Here is a 27,502-nt window from a genome sequence, read left to right as displayed (position 1 = left end):
CTGGGCGTCCCCGGCAGCCCCAGGCCGAGGCCCAGCCCCCGAAGCACGCGGCGTGCGCCGAGGTCAGAGGGGCGGGACACGCGCGCTGCTTCCTTGCCTCCCTGCAGCGGCCGCCGGGCTGGGTCATGCTGCTGCCGCTGCTGCTGAGGAGGCTCGTTCACGGCAGCCTCAGCCGGGCTCCCCCTTTCGCCTGCTGCTGCCCCGGCCGGGGGCCTTCTTCCTCCCCGCGGGGCTCCAGCAGCAGCGCGGGGCGCAAGGTAAAGGGTGCGGGGCCGCCAGCACGTGGGGGCTGGGGGCCGAGCGAGGAGGGGAGCGGCGAGCTGCAGGCAGGCGCTGGCCCGGCCACGCGTGTCTGTGTCCCGAGGGTGGAAATGCCAGCGGCAGAGCGGACGCCGCAGGGGTGGGGAGGCGGTAGCTGGGCTGTCCTCCGACGGGCGCCCTGGTCAGTGAAGACTGGCCAGGCTGCCGGTTAAGTGTCATCAGCCCCCCTCCACCCCCTCGGCTTTTCCCGGCCCTCTTCACTCGCTGGTTCACCTGCTGCCCCGCACTCACACGCCCCCATCATGTGCGCAGTCCGGAGCGGTTGCGTGGAAGCCCTTGCGAGGGCTGTCGTGCTCAGAGTTAAACCTCTGGCTTTGTGGGACTGGGGCCAGAGTCAGCAACTCGGGGCGCTCCTTGGCGTTCTGGAGCTATTTGTAAGGGTCTCTGTTGACAGCTGGTCTTCGACCGGCTACCAATGCAGAGCCCTCCTGCACCTGATTTCCTCTTGTTTGGTGGTTTTGTTTCCTTCTTAATGCACCTGATAATGTCCTTGACCCTGACTCAGTCGCAAACAGTGCAGCTTTTTCCTTTCTTCAGGATGTGCCTGTTCAGAGATAATGTTAATTAACAAGCAAAATAGCCTGTATTTTAAATCAGTGTCTGGAAACTTCATTTTTATACATAGGTTTCAGAGTAGCAGCCGTGTTAGTCTGTATTCGCAAAAAGAAAAGGAGTACTAGTGGCACCTTAGAGACTAACCAATTTATTTGAGCATAAGCTTTCGTGAGCTACAGCTCACTTCATCGGATGATACTGTAGCTCACAAAAGCTTATGCTCAAATAAATTGGTTAGTCTCTAAGGTGCCACAAGTACTCCTTTTCTTTTTGTACATGGTGAGCCAGATTTTTAAAGGTATTGAGGGTGTCAAAATTCAGGTAGGTGCTTAGTGTGATTTTTATAAAGCGCCTGTATCCCTACTTACCTAAATACCTTTAAAAAGCAGCACCATGATCTGAAGCATGGAATTATTCATATTCTATCTCTTTCTTTCTCCTGTTTAAAGAATGTTACTTTTGGTCTTGGCTTGTATCCTGATTTATCTAATCTGGACTTTAGACTCTCGATTATTTAATAAACTGAGTTCACTAAACCTATTTCATACAGTGTTATGGTTATGTTCAGAAACATTTATCAAATCTCAATATATATTGTTTAGAAAAGAGTATCTTGCATTAGTGTATTTTTTGTTTTTTTTAAAAGGGCCTCATCTTAGGAGTCTATGCAAAAGAAAAAGAAGAGGCGGTTCCTCAATTTACTAATGCTGGAGAGAGTTTTGATAGACTTGTATCTGGAAAGCTGACAGAGCTATTGTCCATGTAAGTGTTTAGATCAGTTTCTTATATTTTTTAAGATAGTGTAAACACAGAAAATACATCTTTATTCATTGTTCTAGTTTGCAGCCATACCACCTCATGCATTGACATTCATATCTCTCTTGCTAAACAGAATTAAGTCAGTAATCAGATAAGGGGACCTCTAATGAAAAAACAGGGCTGCAGAAAGTGGTGGTGGTGATGATTCTGTTGGTGATATGTTTTTTCCTTTGAATCCGTTCTGATCCAATGTTCCTGTATGGAGTTGAGTGATATTGCATGACCGGAGAATAAAATTATTACCACAGAAATCAGGATCTCTGTTTTAAAAGAGCTCATGGCACTTTTTTGTGTTCTAGATCTGGGCCTTCTTTGAAGAAAGGCAAAACACGCCTATTTCATGGCTTGCATCAGGTATGAAACTTGAATTTTTATGAGTATAATGACTAGTGGGTGGCTTGAATTTGAGTCTTGGCATTATTCCTTATTATAAGCTCATTCTGGGCGCAGCATATTATTACAACAGAATGTTATACTTTGTCATTAAATACTGTGGTGTTTGAATTTAATGTGTTGCTATACTGTGGTTTTTCTAAAATTTCAAAGAAATACTTTTAGTGATTTTTGCCTTCTCTATCTAAGTTCCTCTACAAGGGCCCAATCCAACTGACAGAGTCAGTGGAAAGACTCCCATGGATTTTACTGGAGATTAGATCAGGTCCCAAAATCCCAATTCTGTAGCATGTGGAACTGCCATTAAAGTAAGTAGGGATTCCTTGCATGAAAAGGCTGCAGAATTGGACCCTACACAATTCTCTCCCAAGAGAATGAAAAAGTGATAAAAAGAAAACCGTTCAAATCACTGTTGGCTGTAGCTGGGCTGGAAAGCTTATACTAGCTGCAGTCTCTTGTGAGCTGGATGTTTCGTGGTGCAGCAGTTTTAAAAATGATTATTATAAACTGTATCAGAGGGGTATCCATGTTAGTCTGTATCCACAAAAACAGTGAGGAGTCCGGTGGCACCTTAAAGACTAACAGCTTTATTTGGATATAAGCTTTTGTGGGTAAAAAACCACTTCTTCAGTTGCATCTGAAGAAGTGGTTTGTTACTCTCAAAAGCTTATGCTCAAATAAATTTGTTAGTCTCTAAGGCGCCACAAGTACTCCTCGTTCTTTTTACTGATACAGACTAACACGGCTACCAGGCTGAAACCTGTCTCCGAATAAATCTGTTAGTCTTTAAGGTGCCACCGGACTCCTCGTTGTTGTTATAAACTGAAAGAGCATAGTTTTTGTAATAGAAGTGTGAGGAGACCTCAAGTTCGCCTAACTTCATCCTGCTCAGGAGGAGTGGGGATCCGTCCACCTCTATATCTTTGTGGATGGAGACACATCACATTTTAAATAATTTTTCAGTGCATAGCAGCACTAGAAAGAGCTCTCAACAGTGGTAAGGTGGGAAAAGACAGATTGCCCTTTTGAGACTTTTTCTCCTTGCTCTCTGTAGTGCTCAAAAGGTAGGGGTATGTGTGTAGAGAATCAGTTAGCCAGTGGCCTGCTGCCCTTGAATTGTGGAGCGGCCACAAAAGTAAATACCCTTGCTCAGGATGGAGGCATCCTGCCATGCTGTGTAGACTAATAGGTGGGGACAGGCTGAAAAGTGCACAGACCTCATCATGTTATACTGAACATAAAGCCCTAACCAATAAGAACAGTCTTATTACTTAGATTGCTTTTTGGGGCAGACACCAACTTCTCAGTGTGTGTGTATAGGGCTTAGCACAATGGGACACTGGGTCTTCTAGGCACCACAACAATACACATAAATATTAACAATTAGATAACCGTGAATTTGTCCATCTGCTTATGACAGGTAGAGAGGAGATCGCTATCATAATGACATACTAACGATAATGGATACATTTTCAGGTTATGTTTGCCTTCATTTAAAAAGAATACTCTTTATAACTGATATTAACCTTACATCATGGTTATCAGAGTGAAGAAATTAAATCCACTTGTGTGTTGGTTTTGCACAGGATTTTCCAAGCATTGTAGTTGTCGGCTTGGGTAAGAAGGCTGCTGGAGTAAATGATCAGGAAAACTGGAATGAGGACAAAGAAAACATTCGGACAGCTGTTGCAGGTTAACTTATTTTCATTTAATATTTGTTTCTGTTGCAAGTATTTGATCTATTAAAGCCCTACTGTAATGTGATACATTCCATTTTCGGTGAAGCACATGAGCTTAAATCAAACAGGCCATAACACATTTTGTTTTAAAGCATAAGACCTAATGCATGGCTTGGAAAATTCACTCACCGCTGAAAAGTGGGAAGGGTTCCCTGGTGAGAAAAGGGCCGAGTCCTTTAATTTTTTGCAGAATATGTATTTTCCACAATTTAAAAAAAAAAAACAACCCTCCCCTCTCTCCAACTCCCAAACTATAGCTTTATGGTTGTGGAGAACCTTCCAAATAACAATCAATGCAGAGTAGTCTTCCTAAGTCTGCAAACAAACAACTCCAGTATCTGCTTCTCATAGCTTTCCCAAGTAGCATGAAATTGAAAAGACCCTTGTCACTTTCACTTCACCATGTGAGGATCAGTGAAATTGACGAGATTATAACCATGTGCCCCTAACCTGTGCACATATGACAACCTTAAATGTTTTCTGCTGTTGCTTAGGTGGTAATTAAGACTTTTTGATATCCTTGACAATATAACATGATATATTTTGTGTTTCCTCATCATAGAATCGTAGGCCTGGAAGGGAGGTCATCTAGTCCAGTCCCATTCATTCATGGCAGGACTAAGTATTAGCTAACCCATCCTGACAGGTGTTTGTCTAACCTTATCTTAAAAATCTCCTGTAACGGAGATTCCACAACCTCTCTAGGAAAATTTATTCCCATGCTTAACTACCCTGACAATTTTTCAGAATGTCTAACCTAAACCGCCCTTGATGCAATTTAAGCTTATTGCTTCTTGTCCTTTCCTCAGAGGTTAAGGAGAACAATTTTTCTCCCTCCTCCTTGTTAATACTTTTTATGTACTTGAAACTTGTTATCATGGCCCCCTTCTGTCTTCTCTTCTCCAGACTAAACACACCCAATTTTTTCAATCTTTCCTCATAAGTCATGTTTTCTAGACCTTTAATCATTTTTGTTGCTCTTCTGTAGACTTTCTCCAATTTGTCCACATCTTTCCTGAAGTGTGGCACCCAGAACTGGACACAATATTCCAGTTGAGGCCTAGTGAGTGCAGAGTAGAGTGGAAGAATTACTTTTTGTGTCTTGCTTACTACACTTTTGCTAATAAATCACAAAATATTTGCTTTTTTTGCAACAGTGTTACACGGTTGACTCATATTTAGCTTGTGATCCACTATGACCCACAGATTCCTTTCCGCAGTACTCCTTCCTAGGCAGTCATTTCCCATTTTATATGCATGTGACTGATGGTTCCTTCCTGCGTGGAGTACTTTTCATTTGTCCTAATTGAATTTCATCCTGTTTTCTTCAGACCATTTCTCCAGTTTGTGCAAATCCTTTTTGAATTTTAATCCTATCCTTCAAAGCACTTGCATCCCCTCCCAGCTTGGTATCATACACAAACTTTATAAGTGCACTCTATGCTATTATCTAAATCATGATGAAGATATTGAACAGAACCAGATCCAGAACTTATTCCTGCAGGACTCCACTTGATATGTCCTTTCAGCTTGAATGTGAACCACTGATAACTACTCTCTGGGAACGGTTTTCCAACCAGTTACGCACCCACTTTATAGTAGCTCCATCTAGGTTGTATTTCCCTAATTTGTTTATGAGAAGTTCATGTGAGACAGTATCAAAAGCCTTACTAAATTCAAGATAAACCACATCTACCACTTCTCCCTATCCACAAGGCTTGTTACCATGTCAGAGAAGGATATTAGGTTGGTTTGATGTGATTTGTTCTTGACAAATCCACGGTGACTCTTACTTATCACCTTATTATCTTATAGATGTTTGCAAATTGATTGCTTGATTATTTGCTCCATTATCTTTCTGGGTCCTGAAGTTAAGCTGACCTAAATTCCCAGGAACCTGCGAAGCCGCGTGGCTATGCAGCAGCCTATTTAGTGCTGTGCAGGTGCTCAGGGAATCCACCTGGGGACCTGCCGGGAGAGGGGCGCCCCAGCCCCAACCTAGCCCGGACCCAGCCACGGCCAGGGGGGCCCAGACCAGACCTGTCATGGGGTGGCCCTCCCTGAACCCAGCCCCAGCCAGACCTGTGGGGGCTGGGGGAGGGGCACCTATCCTGTGGCCCCAGCCCTGGAGCTGCTATGGTGGGAAGAGGCATCTCTCCTCCCCAGCCCAGGTGCTGTTACAGGGAGAGAGCTGGGGAGGGTCCTCTCTCCCCGCTGTAACCCCGGAGCACCCTCCTGCACCACAAACCCCTCATCCCTGGTCCCACCTCGGAGCCTGCACCCCCAGCCAGAGCCCTCACAACCCAGCCCCCAACCCTCTGCCGTAGTCATGAGCCCCATCCAACACTCTGAATCCCTCGTCCCCACCCCAGAGCCTGCACCACCAGCTGGAGCCCTCGTACCCCTGCCCCCAACCCTCTGCCCCAGTCCTGAGCCCCCTCCCATACTCCGAGTCCCTTGGCCCCACCCCTACCACATGCATTTTGTTATGTGCACCGATATGAAGGTGATGTGTCATACATCACCTCCATATTGGTGCACGTAACAAAATTCATTCCACACATGGGTTGGAAAACTAAGAGGGAACACTGAAGCCAACTGGTCTATAATTCCCCAGGTTGCCCTTATTTCCCTTTTTATAGATTGGCACTATATTTGCCCTTCCCCCCCATTTCCCCCCCCCATCAGCTGGGGGCTGAAGAAAGTTCCTTGTGAATTTGTGAAGTCTGTCTCTTGCAATCAGTGAAATCATGCTGTGTGAGCACTGGGCATGTTTATGTGGTGTCTCATAATTTGGTATAGCCTTGCTTTCTAGCATTTTAATTGAGAGGGATATCGCTTTTAACCTCAGTCCTTGTCACAGGGTGGTTGGCCCCAGTAAATGAAGTAGGTCCAGCACCCCTGTGCCAGAACAGGTGCTCCTAGTTGGCCAATTAAGTGAGAACAGCACCTGGGGGCTGTAAAAGACCAGGGAGACCCACACAGGAAGAGATTCAGTGAGTTGGAGAGACCTGGTGAATCAGAGCTGCGTATGCCTAATGGGAGTCAGGGGTAGGTGAGAGTTGCCAAAAATTGTATGTTTGGGACTTGGGAGAAAGCTGAAGGCTAAAGAAAGGAAAGACAGGTTTGCTGACTGATGTCCCCAAGCCAGAGAGTGAGGGCTGGAAAGGGCAGAAGCAGGAGAAGCAGCAGCAGGGAGAGTTGCTTGCTGGCTGTAACCCAGAGCCAAGGGCCAAAGAGAGCTGAAGGCAGGCAAGCAGTGGAGGGGCTTACCCACCGACATCTACAGGGCTGGAGATCTGGTCCCAGAGGACTCATGAGAGGGCCAAGAAGAGTGAAGGATGCTGCCCTGGCAAGGATGTTCCTGAGCAGAGAGACTGGCAGGGGTTCCTGCTGGGAAGATCAGGGTTGCACTCCACTTGAAAGGGCTGGGGTGGCTGTTCTGGTATAAGGCTGGAGTAGACTGACAGAGTCTGGGCATGGATGAAGATGCCAGCGTGTGGTATGTAGGATGTCATGGAATAAGACCACAGGTGATCTTAATGACTACACTGGGGTGAGAAACAGGCTTGGGTTTTGGAGCCTGTGTTATACCAATAAAATAAAAACCAGCAGGATCTTATTAAAGGGGAAAAGGCAAAATGCCACATTTATTGTGAATACAGAAAGAATCATAGTAAGCAGTTAGTTATAGCTATAACATTCCATTCAATTTCATATTTAGTCTCTCTCCCCCTCTCCCTCCGCGCGCGCAAGGTTGTTATTATAGTTACTAGTCTTAGAATTGCTCATGCCAAGCCACTGGCCTGGACATGAGGAGGGAGCAGGGCCTTGTCAGATGCTCATCTGATGCTCCTGGAAGTTGGTTTGCAGAATCAGACCCCAAAGTTCTCACTTTCTAGAGTCCATTTTTATAGGAATTCTTCCTATGCCAGTCTATGGGAATTGCTTCATCATGCTGTTGCTGAATCAATCAGCAGATGGCACATTCCTGATGGCTCTGTGCTGCCAGATGTTATCTTGTTCTTTTGTTTTCCCATTCTTGAGGCTGTTGGGTGGATTCCAGTCTACCCTCCGGGGTCTTCTGGTTATTTCCACTTGACGCCTTCTTCAGCCGATGGACACTGGATTCTTAGGCTGGCACCACCCTGATCATTGTTGTTATCCACACCAAGCATCCATCCACATACATCCTCTATCTCTATTTTAATCACAATTGTTAACAAAGCGAGATGAATACAACAAAAGGACGGGGAGTCTCTGGGTGCTGTTTCTGTTGTTACAGAGTATTGCTTTGAGTCTCTCTCTGTGTGAGTAGTTGTTGTTACAAAGAATTGCTTTGAGAACAGACTCTGTCTTAGAATGTACTAACACAATTAGCAGCTTGCAAGTTTCACACATAGAGGGAGAGAAGCAGTACCAAAAACCAAGAGACCTCTTAATTAGTAATACCCTGGAATGTAAACTATGTAGAATCAAACTCATTTGTGATTTTAATACAGAACTTCTTTAATATGATCTAACACCTGTGTTTTGGACTATGTATGTTTTGCTGCTGTAATAAACCAGCACCAAGAGGGGGTAGTAGAGTTGTTGTGGAGTTACTGGGGATACTGAAAGAGGGAAACTCAGGCAGGTGTGCCTGTCATGCCACAACCTGCAGCAGTAGGGTGCTTCCAGGCAGGGGTGCTATATGGGAGTCCCTCTTAAACAAATGTGATGGCTATGGAATACGTTCATATTTTCTGCTGCACGTAGATGTGCCTTTTGAATCAAAAGGCTGTTGTGACTTTAAAAAACTAATTGCTACTTAAGCTATACTAGCAACACACTGTATTACAACTTAATTTCTGATGGCTACAGGCTTTGGTCACCTGAAATACTTTAAAGTTGTGTAGTTTTAAGAACTTTGGTTTTCTCTTTCAACCCTTGCTGAATTGCTTACTTGATAAGTCTTATATTCAAAGTTCACAGTTGCACGACAAACACCAATACTCTGCTTTTTAAAAATTGCTGCTATAGGCTTTGCTCTATTGAAAATTTTTTTCAGCTGATTTATGCCAGAATCTACCAGGTGTCAATAGAACTGGGTTCTTTCCTTGAAAAGTTATATTAATTACCTCCGGAATCCATTTTGCTGCTGCAGTCAGTATTCACGTATTGATGTATTGTATTTTCCAGTTGGATGCAGACAAGTTCAGGACCTGGAGGTACCTTGTGTTGAAGTAGACCCCTGTGGAGATGCTCAGTCTGCTGCAGAAGGAGCTGTTCTTGGGCTATATGAATACAATGAACTTAAGCAAAAAAAGAAACCTGTAGTTACTGCTCAGCTACATGGAAGGTGATGACAAACTAAAGTTTTATTTGTGAAACATTTGGATACCTAGAGTATGTATCACTCCCTTTTCCCCCACCTCTCTTTTAGTTGGTGTTGCATAAAATATTTTAGCAGCAGAGACATCTTTACAGCATTTGCTTTGCATGTCTAATTACCATTAATAGTGTGTCATGTTTGTTTGTTTTTCCTCTCATAAGTGCTTCCCTGAAGCAGAAAAGGGTCTGGGATTAAGAAAGAAGGGGGAAAAACCACTCTGTCTGTTTTATGATGTGTACAGTCCTTTTAATGATATCAAAAACTCAGAAGTGCAGGAGTTCGTTCTCTCACTCAATGAACAAACCCTTCTAAGACATGAGAAATGCTGTAGCAGATCACACCAGAGTTCCACTTGACACCTTGTCTCTAGCAGTGGCCAGTACCAGGTATGTCAGAAGAAGATGCAAGAAACCTAATGAACAATTACAACACTGGATCCACAGGGGAAGACACTTCCTAACCTTTGTTAGTTAGAGGTTGGTATGTGCCCTGGAGTGCATAGATTTATATCTCCTCTGTTTATTTTGTTGTTCAGAAATATCTGATTCTTTTTTGAGTTCTGATAAGCTCTTGAACCCCAGCATGTCTTACATAAATCACTAGATACACTGTGATAGGCAATGTATTTAGTATGCAACAAGAAAAATGACACACACGCTCCTTTTGGATTCTGAATGGCATTGACCTCTCCTTGGGAGATGAGACAACAACAGAACTTCTCTCAGTAATATAGCACTTCCTCAGAATAATTCAATGGCTTCTTTTATATCCCCTCCCCTACCAGCCTCCCACATCTTCCCTGCTCCTAGGGACTGAATCCCAGATATGCACTAGGACAGTTCCTTCCTTGAAAGAGGGAAGCTGCACCCTGCTAAGTAGTAGTCTTGGAAAATCTCTCAACCTAATCCTATACTGATACACCTCAGTGTCACACTCATCCATTTCCCAGGGCAACAGATACCTTGAGAGTCGCTCAGGATTATTGGTCTTTATGAAACAACTAACTTCTCAAGACATGGGTGGCTTTGTGGCTAAGGCTCTGGAGTGGGATTAAGAAGAGTTAGGTTCAATTCCAGCTCTGCCACAGACTTCCCCTGTTCAACTCTGAGCCAATCATTTATTTTCTGGGTGTCTCAGGTTCCCATCTCTAAAATGGGGAAATAGTACTTCCATTCTTCATAGTAGTGTTGCGAGCGCCTAGATAGCACAGCATAGGTAGGATTTAGGGATATCCCTCTATGAACACCTTACTGTGACTGTTGACAGTTCAGTGACCAGAACTATGCTTTGAAGTGGGGATCCCACTATCCAAGCTCCACCTTTATCAACTCATAATCATAATTTTAGCAAGATTCAAAAATGGATTGGACAGGTATGTGGAGAATAAGAATGTCCAGAGTTGTTGTTACTGTGAACACACATTTTGGAAGGGATATTAAACGTCATGCTTCATGGCTTAAGCCAATCTCTAACTATTATGAGACGTAATGTGGGTGCAGAGAGTATCCCATATCTTCTACTGCAGGGTTCTTGCACCTTCCTCTGAAAATCTAGTGCTGACCATTGCCATAGACAGGTACTCAACTAGGTTAGGTGGACTTCAGGTCTCACCCAGTACGGCAGTTCCCATGTTCCTATAATAATAGAGCTAATGTAACATTCCTTCTCACCTTCCCTTCGTGGGGCAGCTTTCTTTTCAAAATATAGACAATTGAATACTGACAATCTTATTTTTGCAAGGGTTCAATTATAATTATGTGGTGTTTGTTTAGTGATGGCAAGGAAGCCTGGCAGAAAGGTGTCATGTTTGCTGAGGGTCAAAACCTGGCTCGCTACTTGATGGAGGCCCCTGCTAATTATATAACACCGATGAAATTTGCTGAAGTTATTGAACAGAAACTCAGAAGTGTCAATAGCAATGTGAAGGTCCATATAAGGTAAGTTCAATTTAAATCATTCCTTCTCTGTAAGTTGTAATTAATTAAGATGCAGCATGTAAAATGTTTCTGGAGTTTGCTCATTTTTACCCTTTTGCCATTCACGATGACAAATGCAAGGAAAGTATTTGTGTAACAGTCTGTAAACTTTAAAATAAATAAAAGCTTTGTTGGTTCCCAGAAATAGCAAGTTATTCTCAGTATTAAGAGCAGGACTTCCAGTCACTACAGTAGGCAGAGAATAGTCTGGTGGGACAAAAATAAAGAAACAAGACGAAAATGTTAACTACTTTTGTAACATGACAAGCCTTCTAAAAAACTATGGAAGAGGAAGCCTGACAATCTTTTTGTATTACTTCCCAGTGAATATACATCCCTTCTTCTTGGTTTTAGTTGCTTATCCTTTGGAGGTGGTAAGCAAACTCTCATTACCTGTTTCTATGAATTTGCCCATAACTGTAGCAGTTTCTTTGAAACTGTAGAACCAGGCTGTGCCCTGCTGCTTTGTGGATGCAGTCTCATGTCACATTACTGTTCAGGTCCTCCAAAGATTTTAGCGCACACCTCCAGCCAAGAGGGTGAGAAGGGAAGGCATGGTATTTGTAATGTGGAAAACCAGGAAACAATAGTTTAAAAAGGAAAACAAAATAACTTTGAGAAAGTGGTTTTTCTATTTAACAAAGAAGTAATAGTGGATAAAAAACAGTGATTTTACTTGGCAATCTGTCAGTTAGGTAAATAAAATTGCTTACAGATGTGTTTAAAACTCTTAAGAGTTATGATCTTTTGTATATATTTTTTCTTGTCTTTTGTAATGGCTCTAATTAAAATCTTTTTTTATTATAGGTCAAAAGCATGGATAGAAGAACAACAGATGGGAGCATTCTTGAGTGTAGCTAAGGGTTCAGATGAGCCTCCAGTCTTCTTGGAGATTCACTATTCAGGCAGTGCTAATGCAAGCGACTCTCCGTTAGTGTTTGTTGGGAAAGGAGTTACCTTTGATAGGTATGTTTGCTAATATTTTTATGACTGAAACAAAAACTATAATCCAATTGTGGAGGAATTGAGGTGCCTATAAAAAAGTGGGTACTACAAAAATATTTGTCGTTGTGCCACTCACTCTTTTTCTCCCAAAACAGGCAGATTAGCTAACACTTTACCAATCTATTGTTTGTAAAGTATGCCAACAAATTAAAGAGATTATCCAATAAAATTTAGTAATAGACCTCTTGGTATTTCCATTGAAAAATCAACCATATTTGAAACCTGAACCATTAACAACCCCGCTTACTATTTACAATTCGATATTCTGTTGCAAATGACTAGAAGAAAACATTCTCCAATCAGAACAGCTTACTTTAACAAAATTTGGGAAAATACCAAGAAGAGTTTGGCAATTTCTTTTATTTTATTCATGGAGGAAATAATCCATTATGCTCGCTTCTGTTTAGTGATGCTTACAAATAGCATTTCAGGGGAAATTCATCAAATGAGAATTAGTAATTGGTATGTAAAATTATATTAAAAACACAACAGCATAAAATTTTACAGGTTGTGCAAAACTTTAATAATTTGCTGAAGATCTCAAACCCATAGCAGAATATATGGAGACCTAAATATTGCACATAAGTGCATTTTAAACAGGATGTTTGAAAACCTGTCCCTTTTTCACTTCTCTGCCAAGCTCAGAGATAGGGATCCTGTGTTTCAGTTGTACAAGTTGGCCACTACTATGAGTGCTTGGCTTTATCAACTGTTTCAAGGGAAGTGAAACATCCTCAACTTATGGTTTGTCAGGAGAATGAGAAAGGAATGGATTTTAAATGCTCTTGTTCTCAAATGTATTTAATAGTAATTTCAAGGCTTTGCATTTGCCAATGTTGTTGTCTTGGTCTGAAATTTTAATGAGAAGTTTTTAAAAATTTGTTTACAAAAAGATGTGCATCTCACCTTTAAAGTAACTTTGAGAAGCATATTCCAATCAGAAAATCCAAATGTTACTTCAGAAGGTCAGATACACTTGCTGTGCTGTGGGCCAACCGCTCCAGAGGAAAATTTAGCCTCTGGTGCAAGAGCAAAATGAAAACCAAACATTCCTGTGGCCTGGTGTGTGTGCAGCTGCTCAGGAGGCAAAAGGAGTGCTTGCTTACATGAGCTCTGCACCTCCTGTGCAGCGCAGTGCCCATCTTTTAACCATCTGTCTCCCCATGGAGACCAAGAAAGCTACTGCAACCCCCATGCTGTACATGGTGCTGGGCAAGTGGAGAGAAACTGATGAGACCCAATATCAATAGTAATTTTGTTTTATATATGTTTTACTATACATCAGAGTAAGTGGGTGAGTTGGGACTCTCCCATCCTGACTGCTAGTGTGAGGGCCTCAGCCAACCCCCATCGTTCTGGAGAGACAAAGGGGTCTCCTGGTCCAAGTGAAGAGGCTCCCTGCTTTTTATCCTTCCCTTTCTCGTCAGTGACCCTGGTGATGGGCAGGAGGGAAGGTAGGGTTCTTTAGCTCAGATGGACTAGTTTTGGAACTCTGCCAGGGAGGTAGAGATTACAGTGTCAGAAATTAGTTAACATTTATTCTCTGAGCTGCTGATCTCAGCCAGGCACAGATGAATTCTTGCCAGTGACCCTCTAATATTATGATATACAAGGAGATGCTTTTATCATGCTCCGTGTATCTTTCGTATCATTCCCATGAACTTGCCATATGTGGTAGACTACCACTCTCCTTGGGAACACAGCAGGGTTGAGCGTCTGCATAAAGCAGAATTGGTATTACAAACTCAGAGCAGCAGAGTTACGAACTGACTGGTCAACCACACACCTGATTTGGAACCAGAAGTACTCAATCAGGCAGCAGTAGAGACCAAAAAAAATTAAATCAATTACAGTACAGTACTGTGTTAAATGTAAACTACCTAAAAATAAAGGGAAAGTTGAAGGGAAAAAGAAAAAAAAAAACCAAGGTAAGGAAACTGTTTCTGTGCTTGTTCCATTTAAATTAAGATGGTTAAAAGCAGCATTTTTTCTTCTCCATGGTAAAGTTTCAAAGCTGTATTAAGTCAATGTTCAATTGTAAACTTTTGGAAGAACAATTGTAACGTTTTGTTCAGAGTTCCAAACAACCTCCATTCCCGAGGCGTTCGTAGCTCTGAGGTTCTGCTGTACCTTGTTGCTTCCAAAGGCGAGATGGAGCCTCAGTAGGCCAACAGCAGATGTAGAGCAGACTTGTGGGTTTGTTTTTGTTTTTTATTTTGGTTTTTTTGGCCTTGTTACAGTTGTAAATGAGGTATAAGCTTCCTAGTCTACAGTCATCGAAGCATCTGCTTTGTTTCTGTAGCGTGTTTTGGCAGAGTGAAAATAGGTTGGTTTTTTTTTCTTCCTACATAATTTCCTCTCCACTCTCTCACCTGGAAGACCTAACTACTGACTAATTTATTCATCTTCTGCACTTTAGTTAAACTGATTTACTAGGGATACCACTTTCCCTCTGTTAAATCCTTTTGATTTATCTTTGTTTTCCTAAATGTAATTGTGTGTTTTGCCTGGTTACATTTTTAGTATGTTGCAGATTATCCGGGAGATGTTTTATTGTGTCAGATTAAATTGATGAGGCGATAGCTTTTACTAAAACAAGATATATTGCTTTTTAGAATACTAGAAAATTAAAAAATAACTAACTATTGATATTATTGTCATAAACATACAGATGGACAAAATAGTTATTTTAAAGCACGTGGTGTGAGGCTTCTATGTGCTGAATGAGATTTTCTATTAACGTCTATTCTTGATCTGTGCATCCCCAGTGGTGGCATTTCACTTAAGCCTTCTTCAGGTATGGATGCAATGAGAGCAGATATGGGAGGAGCAGCAACGGTGTGTTCAGCTATTGTGACAGCAGCAACACTAAATCTACCTCTTAATATAATTGGTAAGTTGCAGGGGAGAGGGGAAAATATCAGAAAATATGCTTTAAAATGTTACATTAGGGCAAAGCTATTTTAATATCTATTTTAGCCATTGCTGCAGAACAGGAAGAAAGGAAATAGGAGCCACTCTTAAGGATGGAGATGTGATTAGCTAACTCACTTTTTAATATTTTTCCGTATAAGTACTGGTTGTAGTTGCCACAGGATGTTGTGCAGCTGTGAATAAATGAGTTGATTCACACAATAGCAAAAGTGGATGTCCAGGAGGAGGCTGATACAACTAACAAGTTTGAGAAACCCCAATTTTATGGGAATTAAAGATGTTTGTTAGTTCTGAAAACTACTTCATCAGCCCAGCATTATCCTCTTTAGTGTGCTCTGTCCAGAACACATGATCATGGGCTTCTCCTTGTGTATGACTGGTGGACTACCATGTTCCTTGTCACTATAGCCACAGTTGGAACCAGAGCACTGACTTGGGCTCTTTACCATCTTCCCCAGCTGCCCTTATGTCAGTCCTATATAGTGGTTCCCCTGGATCTCTTTCTTTTGACACTGTAAAATGTTTGTTTGGAATGAGAAGCTCTTGAAATTCCCCAGATAGCTTTAGAATTCCAGAAATAAACAGCCCTTTATAAGCATATGAAATATGCATATAGGTCTACATGTTGTAAGGAGTAACTTATTGACCGGGAGCCTCACCGTTGAGATGAGAAGCTCGCAACTCTTTTTCAAGACAATGTGCCTGATTCTGTCCTCACTTGATGTAAATCAGGTATAACACATGGTGTAAAAATAGCATAGGTGAGTGGAGGGATAGCTCAGTGGTTTGAGCACTGGTCTGCTAAACCCAGGGTTGTGAGTTCAATCCTTGAGGGGGCCATTTAGGGATCTGGGGCAAAATTTGGGGCTTGGTCCTGCTTTGAGCAGGGGGTTGGACTAGATGACCTCCTGAGGTCCCTTCCAACCCTGATAGTCTATGCTTCTATGAATGCAGCATGTTAAAGATAAATGTACAGACTTAATTGTATAATGCAGAAATGTCACTAATGGGGAAATTTGGAACATGTCATTCTTCAGGAAATTTCAGGTGCCAGTCTAGAAATTGTATGTAAATTCCAGACAAGAATGCTATCCTTCTGTTACAAGTGATTTTAGTGTAAAGACTTGTCTTTTAAGTAGCTTTTCTGTAACTGCTGAATTTAGAAACCCATGGTACACTGCAGTATTTCTTTCTTTTCCCTCTCAGGTTTGGCACCTCTCTGTGAAAATATGCCCAGCAGTAGGGCAAGCAAGCCTGGAGATGTTGTTAGGGCCAAGAATGGAAAAACAATCCAGGTATGTGTGTGTTTAAATTTGGTTTTAGACACATTCATTGCAAACCTACTAATCAATCAAGTTTTACCGTTTCAACTTCTGTTATAATAAGTGCACAAAGACTATTTTTAAAAACTAGTGAATTTATACAGTATGAGAAATACATGTAACTAAAATTGCTAACAGAGCATTCTTTCAGTGTTGGGGGGGGGGGGGGTTGGGGGTTTGTATTTGCAAAAATATTATAAATGACTAGGGAAAGCTAAAAAGCCCAGTCACTTACATTTTCCAGAATCTGCTGTATCCATACAGGAGGCTGTTATAGTGCTTATAAAGCCAGAGTTAAAGATAGTCTTCAAACATGGTGTGCAAAATGGTAGTTGCGTTTGGTACATTTTCAAGGCCCTCTTCAGGCACCTCTTTTGTAAAACACAAGAGCATTACTCTTCTGCTGACATAACCAAGGCGTTGACCCTACAAACTGCTCCACATATGCAGAACCCGGGTGTCACGAGGGCCACTCACCGCACATGATGACTCTGCCTGGTGGCTCTGGGGGTAGCTCTTGTCAGGCACCGCCCTCCTTTGGCGGTGTGTCTACCCATCGGCTCTTTCACCCTGCGGCTCTTCTCACTCCCAGAGCTGCTGCTTCCTGTTCATGGCTTGGCCCTCTGGCCAGGTCACTAAGGTCCTCCCCTTCTGGGGAATTCAAAGGCCTTCCAGACCAGCTGTCAGGCTGGCATCTCCAAAACCCTGTGTCACTTCCCAGTGGCTGGTAGGGAAAACCAGGCCCACCCTCTACACTGGGTTCCAGCCCAGGGACCCTATAACAAGCAGCCAACATCTGTACGGTCCTATCCCTTGCTGCTGTTTTTCTGGCTTCTCCTATTTTTCTGGCTTCTCCCTCTCTCTGGGTTTGCCAGCCCAAGCTTCTTCCTCCCAGGGAGTGACTGTAGACTACTTCCTGTTCCTGTCTAGCTGAGCCCATTTCCAGTTACTGGCCTATTCCCTGTCTCCTTCTTCAGGTGTAGTCTGGGCAGTTAAATTGGCCTGCCAAGCCACCTTAACCCCTCCAGGCCTTGGGTGGGGTGAGCATCCCATAACACCAGGGCTGTGCAAAGCAGCTTGCAGAATCAGGGCCTAAAGTACATATTTTGTGTTTAATCTGAAATACATAACCATTCCCCATTTGGTTAAATCTTAACACATGCCCTAATGCTATAGATTGTTGTTTCCCTGTAGGAATTAATGGACAAATCAATATTTCTCCTTCCAGAATTTCTATGTAATTCTGTTACCCCCATTCATGAGTTTGACATTGGGAACCTTTCCTTTCCTTGAGGCTTCACCAAGCTATATGCATGACTATCGGTTTCTAAACCATTGTGCTTCTGAGGGGCCTCATAACCCCCTGCCATAAAGAAACCCATTGGAAAGAACCAGAGGCTCAGGAAAGCACCACAAGGGTTACCAGGCAGAGTTCACTCTAATGCAACCCCTCAAACAGGAGGGGCTGCAGGGGGCAGGGATTTTTGGAGGGAGGAGCCCTCAAGAACCAAAGGAAGTAGATCTCTAAATCTACAGATATCACAGCCATTTACAGGGATGCCTCCTGCCTCTGTGCTACCCTACAGTTTCCTTTCCCTCCTGGCAATATAGTTCCAGTAGGATCTGTGTTTCCAGTGACTAGGTTCCCCTGCAGCTGCTAGATCGGGGTGGGCAAACTTTTTAGCCCGAGGGCCACATCTGGGAATAGAAATTGTATGGCGGGCCATGAATGCTCACAAAATCGGGGTTGGGGTGTGGGAGGGGGTGAGGGCTCTGGTAGGGGGGCAGGCTCCAGGGTGGGGCCAGATATGAGGGGTTCAGGATGTAGGAGGGGGCTGCGGACTGGGGCGGGCAAGTGGGGGACGGGGATGAGGGCTCTGGCTGGGGGTGCAGGCTCTGGGTGGGGCTGGGAATGAGGGGTTTGGGGTGCAGGAGGGTGCTCCAGGCTGGGACTGAGGGGTTTGGAGGGCGGGAGGGGGATCAGGGCTGGGGCAGAGGTTTGGGGCGCGGGGAGAGGCTCAGGAGTGCAGGCTCCAGGTGGCACTTCCCTCAAGTGGCTCCCGGAAGCAGCGGCCATGTCCCCACTCCAGCTCCTACATGGAGCCACGGCCAGGAGGCTCTGCGCGCTGCCCTGTCCGCAGGCGCCACCTCTGCAGCTCCCATTGGTTGCAGTTCCCAGCCAATGGGAGCTGTGGAGGTGGCGCTTGGGGCAGGGGCAGTGTGCAGAGCGGAGCCCCTTGGCTGCCCCTATACATAGCGTCATGGCCCCGCTCCGGCTCCTGCTTCCGGGAGCTGCGTGGAGCGGCCCCCAACCCTGCTTCCCGGCTGGAGGGCCGGAGCAGAACAAGCTCAAGACGCTGCTCCCCAGCGGGAGCTCGAGGGTCGGCTTAAAACAGCTGGTGGGCCGGATCCGACCTATGGGCCATAGTTTGCCCACCCTGTGCTAGATAATAGCCATTGGATTTCCATGGGCTTTGCAGGGGACAGCAACCAATCTTCTGCTGTACCCTCCTGCCCTGCTCTATGCTGCTGACACCTAAGAGCCCTGGCCTGGGAGGCCTGGCGGCAATGCTGTGAGGTTCCCTGATTTACATTAAAAATAAGCTTTTTCTGAATGCTTGACAACTCCATTTTGGGTTGATTTTAGTGTCCTGTTTTAGTTCACTTACCTAAGATCACTTTGAAAAATAATTGATCATCAAAATATTTTTTGGTTTTGTTTTGTATTTATATTAGAAAGTAAATTTCAACTTCTTGCAGTTATTACACAAGCTGTAATACAGGGATCACTTTCAGCCTGATAGCCAAAAACCCAGATGGTCTCTTTAAAAAGAATTTTTAAGAAGCAAATCAAGTAAAGGGGAACTTGTGAGTAGATGGCTTTTTCCCCTCCTCTCTTGTATCTACAGGTTGATAACACAGATGCAGAGGGAAGGTTGCTATTAGCTGATGCTCTCTGTTATGCCCACAATTTTAATGCAAGGGCCATTGTGAATGCTGCAACATTAACAGGTAACTAACTTTCTTTTCCTGCTTCATGTTGCAAAAAAGTTTTTCATTATGAGAAACTAACTCCTTAAACACATTTCTTAGGAGTTTCATTAACAAATGAGAACTTTGTGTATTTTTTCCTCCTTGTTTATGCATGAATTATGTTGTAGTTTTATTTTTACATTTTATTTTTAATATTTTTAACTTTTCTGTTCACATACATCACAGTAAAGCAGTTGTCATAAAAAAAGGAAATCTGTAGTTTACAAACAGTATTTAATTGGGTTAAAATGCATCTGTGAAACCAAAGAATTATTTATGCATATGTCTAATAATGCCTTAAATTACATTTGTTTAATCACTTGTGCTAATATATGTCAGGGGAGGGCAAACTACAGCCCATGGGCCGGATTCGGTCTGTCAGGGCTTTCAGTCCGGCCCATGGGATTTCCAGCCCTGTGGCGCAGCAGGGCTAAGGCAGGCTCCCTACCTGCCCTGGGCCCACGCCACTCCCAGAAGCGGCCAGCATCACGTCCCTGCGGCCCCTGGGAGGACGGGGGGCAGAGGTCTCTGTGTGCTGCCCTGGCCTGCAGGCACCAGGCCCCTGCAGCTCCCATTGGCCAGAAACCGTGGCCTATGGGAACTTCGGGAGTGGTACCCACAGTTGACGGCAGCGCATGGCGGAGCTACCTGCCCGCCCCACCCCCAGTAGCCACTGCTGGACATGCTGGCCACTTCCGGGAGCAGCGTGGGGCCAGGGCAGGCAGGGAGCCTGCCTTAGCCCCGCTGCGCGCCGCTGCCACCCCGGAGCCGCTGGAGGTAAGCAGCACCCCTCCTGCACCCCGCACCCCAACCTCCTGCCCTGAGCCTCCTAACACCCTGCCTTAAGCCCCCCCATACCCTGAGCCCCCTCCCGCACTCCGCTCCTGCACCCCAACCCCTTGCCCTGAGCCCCTTCCTGCACACCACAATCCTCCTCGCACCCCAACCTCCTGCCCCAGCCCTACATTCATGACCCTGCATACAATTTCCCCACCCAGGAGTGGCCCTCGAGCCAAAAAGTTTGCCCACCCCGATATATACTCATGTATATGCCAGCTTCTGCAGCCACAGAGGAAGCTGATTCAAGGATTACTGGCTTATACAAAGTAACTTCCCCTTGAGGTACTTGACAGCCCAGAGGAGGAGAAGGTAATGGCTACCACCATGATAGTAATGATTCTGTCTGGGGTATCTAGGTGTCATGGGGATGAAGAGGAGCCAAAGCGCTGCATGCTTTTGGTCTGTGCAGGTTTCCTGCAGACCTTTCAGTTTTGGTATGCTCTGTTGTTAAAATAGGCCTCCTCATTATTACCTGGGCACTCAGGGTATGTCTACACTGCAGTTAGAAACCTGTGACTGCCTGTGCCAGCTTGCTCAGGCTCACAGGGCTTGGGCTGTGGGGCTGTTTAATTGCGGTGTAGACATTTGGGCTTGGGCTGCAGCCTGAGATAGCTCTGAGATCTTTCCACCTCGCAGGATCCTAGAGCCCTGGCCCAAATGTCTACACCACTGTTAAATAGCTGTGCAGTCTGACCTCCATGAGCCTGAGTGAGCTGGCTCAGGGCAGTCATGGGTGTCTGTCTGCAGTGTAGACATACCCTGAGTGTCCCAAGAAGGGTCAGCATCAAGAAGCAGCTCTGTGGCACCAGTTATACTAATGTGTAAGCCCTTTACCTTTATACGTGGGTCAATATCTTGATAGGGTTTTCCCGCTTTAACTGGATCAGCATGTTGACTTCTGTTCACTCTGTTTTAGACAGTGATGCAAGCTTCAGTTTTCGTGGGTTTTTGAGCTGAAAAGTTTAGATTACAAACACTGCAAGGGAATTTCAAACTCCAAACAAGTAAACCTGTTTCACTGAATACTTGTAAGAATTCTGTGATGGGATGGACTAGGCCAAGACCCATCCACCCCCCCCCACTGGAGGCCTCAGGGTCCTGCCACACTGATCCCAGGAAAGGAGCAGTAGAGAAGTCCTCCATGCAGCCTAGAGTTACTGCAGGGTAATCAACTAATCAGAGAGGCTGCAGGGCACAGCCAGTCAGGGTCCAGAGGGCCATATAAAAGAAGCTGCAGAGCCAAAGATAGTCAGCTCCTTGCAGGAGCTGTAGGAGTGCAGCTGGTGCTCCTGGCTGGCCAAAGGGAACTGCAGCACCACGGACAACTCAGTGCTGGCAGCGACTAGGGGACTGAAGAGAGCTCCTGGCTGATTGCTAGACCTGAACTTAGATGAGCCCTGAGGTAAGGGTGAAGCTTTGACAAAGGCTGGGACCTAGGGAAATGGTCCATGTAACTGAAAGCAGTATAGTTAAAGGGACACTGCAACACATGGCTGTTGTTCTTAGGATCCCTGGCCTGGGACCCAGATTAGTGGGCGCAGGCCTGGGTCCCCCTCTACCCTCATTGGCCACTGAGGAACTGGCTTACAATCAGACAGTGAGAAACCCCCAGAAGGGGAACTGAACTACTTAGTGGCCCAGCTGAAGAGCTGGGGCCAAAGTAGACCAAGAAGGTGAAACCATTGCCTCCATGGAGGAAGCCCTGGGGGTACGGCCCGATACCAGGGCCAGGACTATTTAAAGACTGCAGACACACCCTACCAGAATGGGGTGCTCATGAGAGGTGAGTGCCACGCCATTACAAATTTATAAAAATATTTCTATTGTAGGTTTTCTATAAGAAAATATTATTTTGGCCTTCAGTTACCTGACAGTGTGCCTTTAATGTGCCCAAAATGGTAATTACAGAGCTGAAGGACAAGGAACTTCTATAACTGGCTGGATAAAAAGTCCATATTAAGGTTATTGGCCAGACCGCCCCTTTCTGTGGTGAAATCCATGGCAGGCCAGTTATAAAGAGAAGGAAGTATGCAAATTTCCTCTCAGATTGTTGTGTGAACTATGGAATGGGTGTTAGATGATTTCTTGTGCCTAGGGATCTATAGGAGATTAGGGCCATCTACCGTGGTATTTTGGGAGCTTGTCTTTTTTCACTTGCATTCTATCTGTACTATTAGGGTTTAGCGTCCTGAAAGGGGAATTCGTGTTGCTAAAAAGACCTGGATTGTGCTTCCATTCTTGCCTGATGATCATGATACAGGGGACATAGTGTGTGTCAGCCTGCTCCCTTCCATCCAGACAGCCTTCCGCTGGGTCCTGGGCAACGGGGGATGCTGTTGTGGAGATGTCTGCCCCTTCCCTTCCATGTGAGAGGGATGACATCTGTCTCCATCTGGGCGACCAGAGGGCACAATTGGGCCTATTACTAATTAACAAAGGAGCAGGTTTTCAATAATACTTTTCCAAATAAATGCAAGAGTACCAAGACTCCAAGTGTCCAAGGTAGGAATTGGGGATAAGAAGGACGGGAAATCATCTTAAAAAATACAATTGGAAGGTAGAATGCAAAAGAAATGTTCTGCTCCATCTCCAAGAGCAAGAGGTATAATTTACAGGGTGGTATTTTATAGGTGCCATGGATGTAGCATTAGGATCTGCTGCGACTGGAGTTTTTACCAATTCATCTTGGCTTTGGACTCACCTTTATGAGGTAGGCCATACGGTGGACTTTTTTTTTCTTTAAATGTTAGGTATATATGTTCCTGAAGGTCTCTTATATAAGTCAGATGATAGATATTGTATTAAATTTTAAAATATAGTGGGTTTTTTTGTGGGGGGGGTTAATATTGCATTTAATTGAGAAGCATAGGTTGTATGTGTGTATGAATTGCAGGCCCATTGATACACTTCTTGGGTAGCTTACAGTCCACTAGTGGCATGCACCTGTGTCTCAAGGATACACACCCTCCTATGGTTTATTGCTTAATTATAAGCTCTAGATCTACTGGTTGCTAGTAACTTGTGTTAAAAGGTGAATTGGTCTTGATTATGTGTCATTCATTAAATTCTTAAAAATGCCTAATATATGGTCAAACTGAAATTCCTGAGGGAATTCTCCAAAGGAAGTGATTTATGAAAAATCTGCATTACCAGCAGAAAAATGTCTTGCAGAAAATTGGCTCTTTTTCATCATAATCATGGAGGGCAAAATTTAAAGCATCTAAAATTGAGTTTCATCTTTTACTGTTTTAGCATATTTTTTTCAGATGTTATCTTGTGAAGTTATCTTTCTGAAGTTATCTTGTGTTACTAATTTCAAAGTGGTTTGATAACTACCCAGTCCACCCAAAGCTGCGATTGCAGTATACATTACAGTACTTGCAGAGTTAATCTAAACAAAAAATACCACATCAATTTTGCCCCAAGTATAACAGTTGTTTCTTCTGCAGGCCAGTATTTTGACAGGGGACCGCGTTTGGAGAATGCCTCTCTTTGAACATTACACAAAACAAGTTACCGATTGTCCACTTGCAGACCTCAGTAATGTTGGAAAATATAGCAGGTACATTACTTAACTGAAATGCAGCAACGCTTTCTTGACTGATACACTTATTTATCATCACATTGTTGCTTTAGAAATAGCCAGCATTTCCATAGTTATTGGAATACTTTGAACTTGCGCTAACAGTCACTAGTACAGTTAGATTTTAAAACAGGAGTTGGGATTTCAGTATTTTTACTTTTAAAAATTGCTAAAATATAGAGCCAAATCTTTATTTGTCCATTTAGGACCAGATGGTGACAACGACTCTTGTTCAGGGGGCGAGCACACAATGAACCTACCCACCCCCACTCTGTGTCCTGCCCAATGAGTATTTAAGAGTCCAGTCCTTGCACACCAGGAAGCATGGAGAGTTTGCCCTAGGGGCATGTTTCTCTGCAAAGAGGGCTGAGAGTGGGCCAGCTTCACCAAAGAAAAGAAGCTCTACCATCTTAAAATGATGTAACCAGCATATCTGGAAGCTGGGGAACAGAACATCAGTACTATCACTTTACAGGTCTGGGGGAGGGGTAATATTATGTTTAAACAGGCACATGGCTCTGTAATTCTACCAAACATTGAGTATTACTGTGTTCTTCAAGTGCGTGTTAGTGTGGATCCCACATAGAGGTTCACGTGCATCATGTCACAAAATCATAATCTTTTGAATATTGGGGGGCCATGCATGCACCTTGTCTGAATGTGTAAAGGGCAGCCACAACTCTCCATCAGTTTTCTCAAAGACCTCCTGCATACTCAGCCATCTGTCAGCCAGCTTCTGCACAGAATCTCAACATTATTCTCCGGAAGCTCATGGAGCATCCTTTTGAGCTGCTGTCTGATTGCTTGGTACATCATCTTACCCTCAAGTGGCTGTTACCTCAGAAGAGAGGGCTAATGAGCTCCAAGCTCTCTGAGCTAGACCTCCTTACACCTTCTTTCACAGAGACACAGTGATGCTGAGACTGCACCCCAAATTCTTCCCTGAAGTGGTCTCAGAATTTCACCTAAATCAATCAGTTAATCTTCCAGTCTTGTTCCTGAAACCACACTCAACACAAGGAGAAAAGCAACATACTCTAGATCCTCTCCACCTCTTTGTGGGCCTATGTGACATTTTGGACAAAAGCAGTGGACAAAAGCAATGTATTTCCACTTGCCATCAGATAACTGGCAAGCCTCTCCCTACAAACACCAAGACACACTCTACACCAGGGCACAGGCAGTGTTGTCAGCTTGGTTGAGAAGCATGCTAGTATCTGAGATCTACAACAGAGCGATGTTGAGCAACCCGTTGACTTGTGTTAAACATAATGTCCTTAACATGGCAGCCAGGTCTGATGCCAAGTGCTTCTGTCATTATTTGAAGCTGAGACTCTTCAGTTCCACCATCCTGAGGTGATACTGCTTGCCACTTACCGACAGTGGGATCCACACTGATGCATACTTGAAGAAGGAAGAATGGTTTCTTACCCTGTGGTTCTTTTGAGATGTTGTGGATCTGCCCTGCCCTCAGTCCCCACTTTTTGAAGTTCTCAGCTTTTAATTGAGAGAACTGAGGGAGAGTTCCAGCTGCTTCACCCTTTATGCCCTTGTGTGGAAGCATTAGACGGCACAGGGTGCATCTACAGCTCTGACAGACATGGCTATGCAGAAGCTTCCAATCATGAGGTGCATGCACACCTTCAGTGGATCCACACTGAACATATTGAAGAACCCCAGTTGCTGGAGAGTAGCTAACCATTCAGTGTGCATTTTATTGTTGATTTAGAGTTGTTTAAAGTTTTTAAAAATCCACTTTTTTTTTTTTTCTTCTCCCTCCTCCCTCAACAGAGCTGGAGGTGCATGCACAGCTGCTGCCTTCCTGAAAGAATTTGTGACTGCAGCTAACTGGGCTCATTTAGATATTGCTGGTGTGATGTCAAATAAAGATGAGGTTCCTTATCTTCGAAAAGGCATGGCAGGACGACCCACGCGAACATTAGTAGAGTTTGCTACACGCTTGAGCCAAGACCAGCGAAGTGTCTAGTAAAATACTAATTCTGTAATCTTCCACTCCACCTGTCTACTTCAATTAATCTTAAAATTTGTTTTAAAACGAGTTAATGGCCTATGTACACTGATAAAATGCCAAATGTGGAAGTAGGTCTGCAATCCAGGAATACTTCCCATAATCTAAAAAGATATAATGATGAAAGACAAATGCATTTTATAAACCGTTCTTACTGAGTAAGAATATCCCATAGTTGAGGTTCCCTCTTCCCATTTTATGCTGTTGAAGGTGAGAAGTTCTGTTTGAACTATTTTTAGACATTTAATACTGAAAAAAGATCATCGTAAACATCTGGATTTGTGTTCAGATGTATAAGTAGTAGTGATCTGTGTAATGGTCACAAACAATAAATCTACCTTTTTAGTTGCTTTAGCAAGTTCTTTTGTCTAAACAGTATAATGTAGCCTCCACTATAAAACCATTAATCTGGAATCATGGCCCTTCTTCTGTGTTTTGGATATACCATACATGGAAGAATAAGTCTGGATAGTGTTTGACAGAAATTTTGTCAGAACAACATACTGGAAGAAGCTAGAGGTACTGTTACCATCTGTTTAATCAGCTAATCCATGGTAGTGTTTTATTAGGTATTGGGAGACTCCATTGCTAGAGGTATCTTAAACTAGATAATGAACCAGAAAATAAGCTGTAAGGAACCTTCCTATGTTGTCAGGGAGATGGATTATCTTGCCAATGTCTATATGAGATGCCAATTTATTGAGCATAATTAATGGAAATTAAACAATTTCCTGCAGTTGTTTATAATTCCTCTCAAAAAGCTTGGCATAAAAATTTGTCTCCCTAATGGTGGTTTTGCTTTTTTCATTGTGCTTGCATTGATTTTTCTCTTGTGCCTTCAATAAAGCTGAAATTAACATGACTGTTTTTGATTTGGGTAACTTCTTGGTTGTGTAATACCATAGTTAATGGTACTCTCAATCTGATCACAGTTTTAGGGGAGGGATTGTTTAAAGAAAAACTTTTTCTTGGAGTGTGTGTCAGTAAGAGGAACAGCTTTTCTAATGTGCAGTGTGTCAGTGTATTTAAATAGAGGAGTTTACAGAGACTAACACTACTCTTTTTTTACTGATCAGTCTGCACCATCAGGTGACATCATCTGAATTCTAATTTCTGAAATCTGAGCCCTCATATTAGTATTCCCCTGACACCTGTAAATTTCCCAACTGCAGTTCAGTCAGGACTTAATTGTGGCTGGCTAATTGTTTAGAGGACAGCACCCCTGTTTTGCTTCCTGTAACCATGGTTGGCCCCAAGAATTCACAGCAGATGTGGCATCTGAGTGCCATAGATACAGGCTCAGCACAATTGTAGGAGTGTGACAGGAAAATAAACTGTTAACAGGATACATGTGAAAGGATAATCTTTTCCTCTGTCTTGCTATTATACTTTGCATTTGTAAAGCTCCTTCTGTCTAATCATTTCAAAGCAGTGTAGTGATAATTTTAGATTTGTACACCTAATCAGTGGCAGAGTTGGAACTGCAACTTAATTGCTTTAACCACTGTCTGATCCATATGCAGATAGCTGTCCTAAATTCAGCATTTACCTGTGCATAATTTTGCAAAAGCACCAGTAT

At 43.7% G+C, this 27,502-nt stretch overlaps 1 protein-coding gene across 1 annotated transcript; it reads left to right on the top strand.

The window, feature by feature from the left end:
• Window positions 1-26,776, top strand: LAP3 (leucine aminopeptidase 3). Its single transcript, XM_073342439.2, has 13 exons — window positions 1-257; window positions 1,523-1,638; window positions 1,995-2,049; window positions 3,675-3,780; window positions 9,009-9,168; window positions 10,974-11,138; window positions 11,985-12,143; window positions 14,951-15,075; window positions 16,323-16,411; window positions 19,348-19,450; window positions 22,942-23,021; window positions 23,761-23,873; window positions 25,686-26,776. The coding sequence occupies exons 1-13, from the start codon at window positions 126-128 to the stop codon at window positions 25,879-25,881; spliced, it is 1,599 nt and encodes a 532-aa protein (XP_073198540.1). The 5' UTR covers window positions 1-125; the 3' UTR covers window positions 25,882-26,776.
• The last annotated feature ends 726 nt before the right edge of the window (window positions 26,777-27,502 follow it).

Source organism: Lepidochelys kempii, chromosome 4 (assembly GCF_965140285.1).
Source record: "Lepidochelys kempii isolate rLepKem1 chromosome 4, rLepKem1.hap1, whole genome shotgun sequence".
NCBI classification, from domain to species: Eukaryota; Metazoa; Chordata; order Testudines; family Cheloniidae; genus Lepidochelys; species Lepidochelys kempii.
This window is presented reverse-complemented; position numbering and strand designations above follow the sequence as displayed.

Bases quoted from the DNA above. Each gene is read 5' to 3' on its own strand.
- LAP3 (XM_073342439.2), top strand. From the start codon at position 126: ATGCTGCTGCCGCTGCTGCTGAGGAGGCTCGTTCACGGCAGCCTCAGC. The intron at 9,169-10,973 runs GTGATGACAAAC...GTGTTTGTTTAG, and splicing joins ACTGCTCAGCTACATGGAAG to TGATGGCAAGGAAGCCTGGC. The intron at 19,451-22,941 runs GTAACTAACTTT...GGTATTTTATAG, and splicing joins GAATGCTGCAACATTAACAG to GTGCCATGGATGTAGCATTA.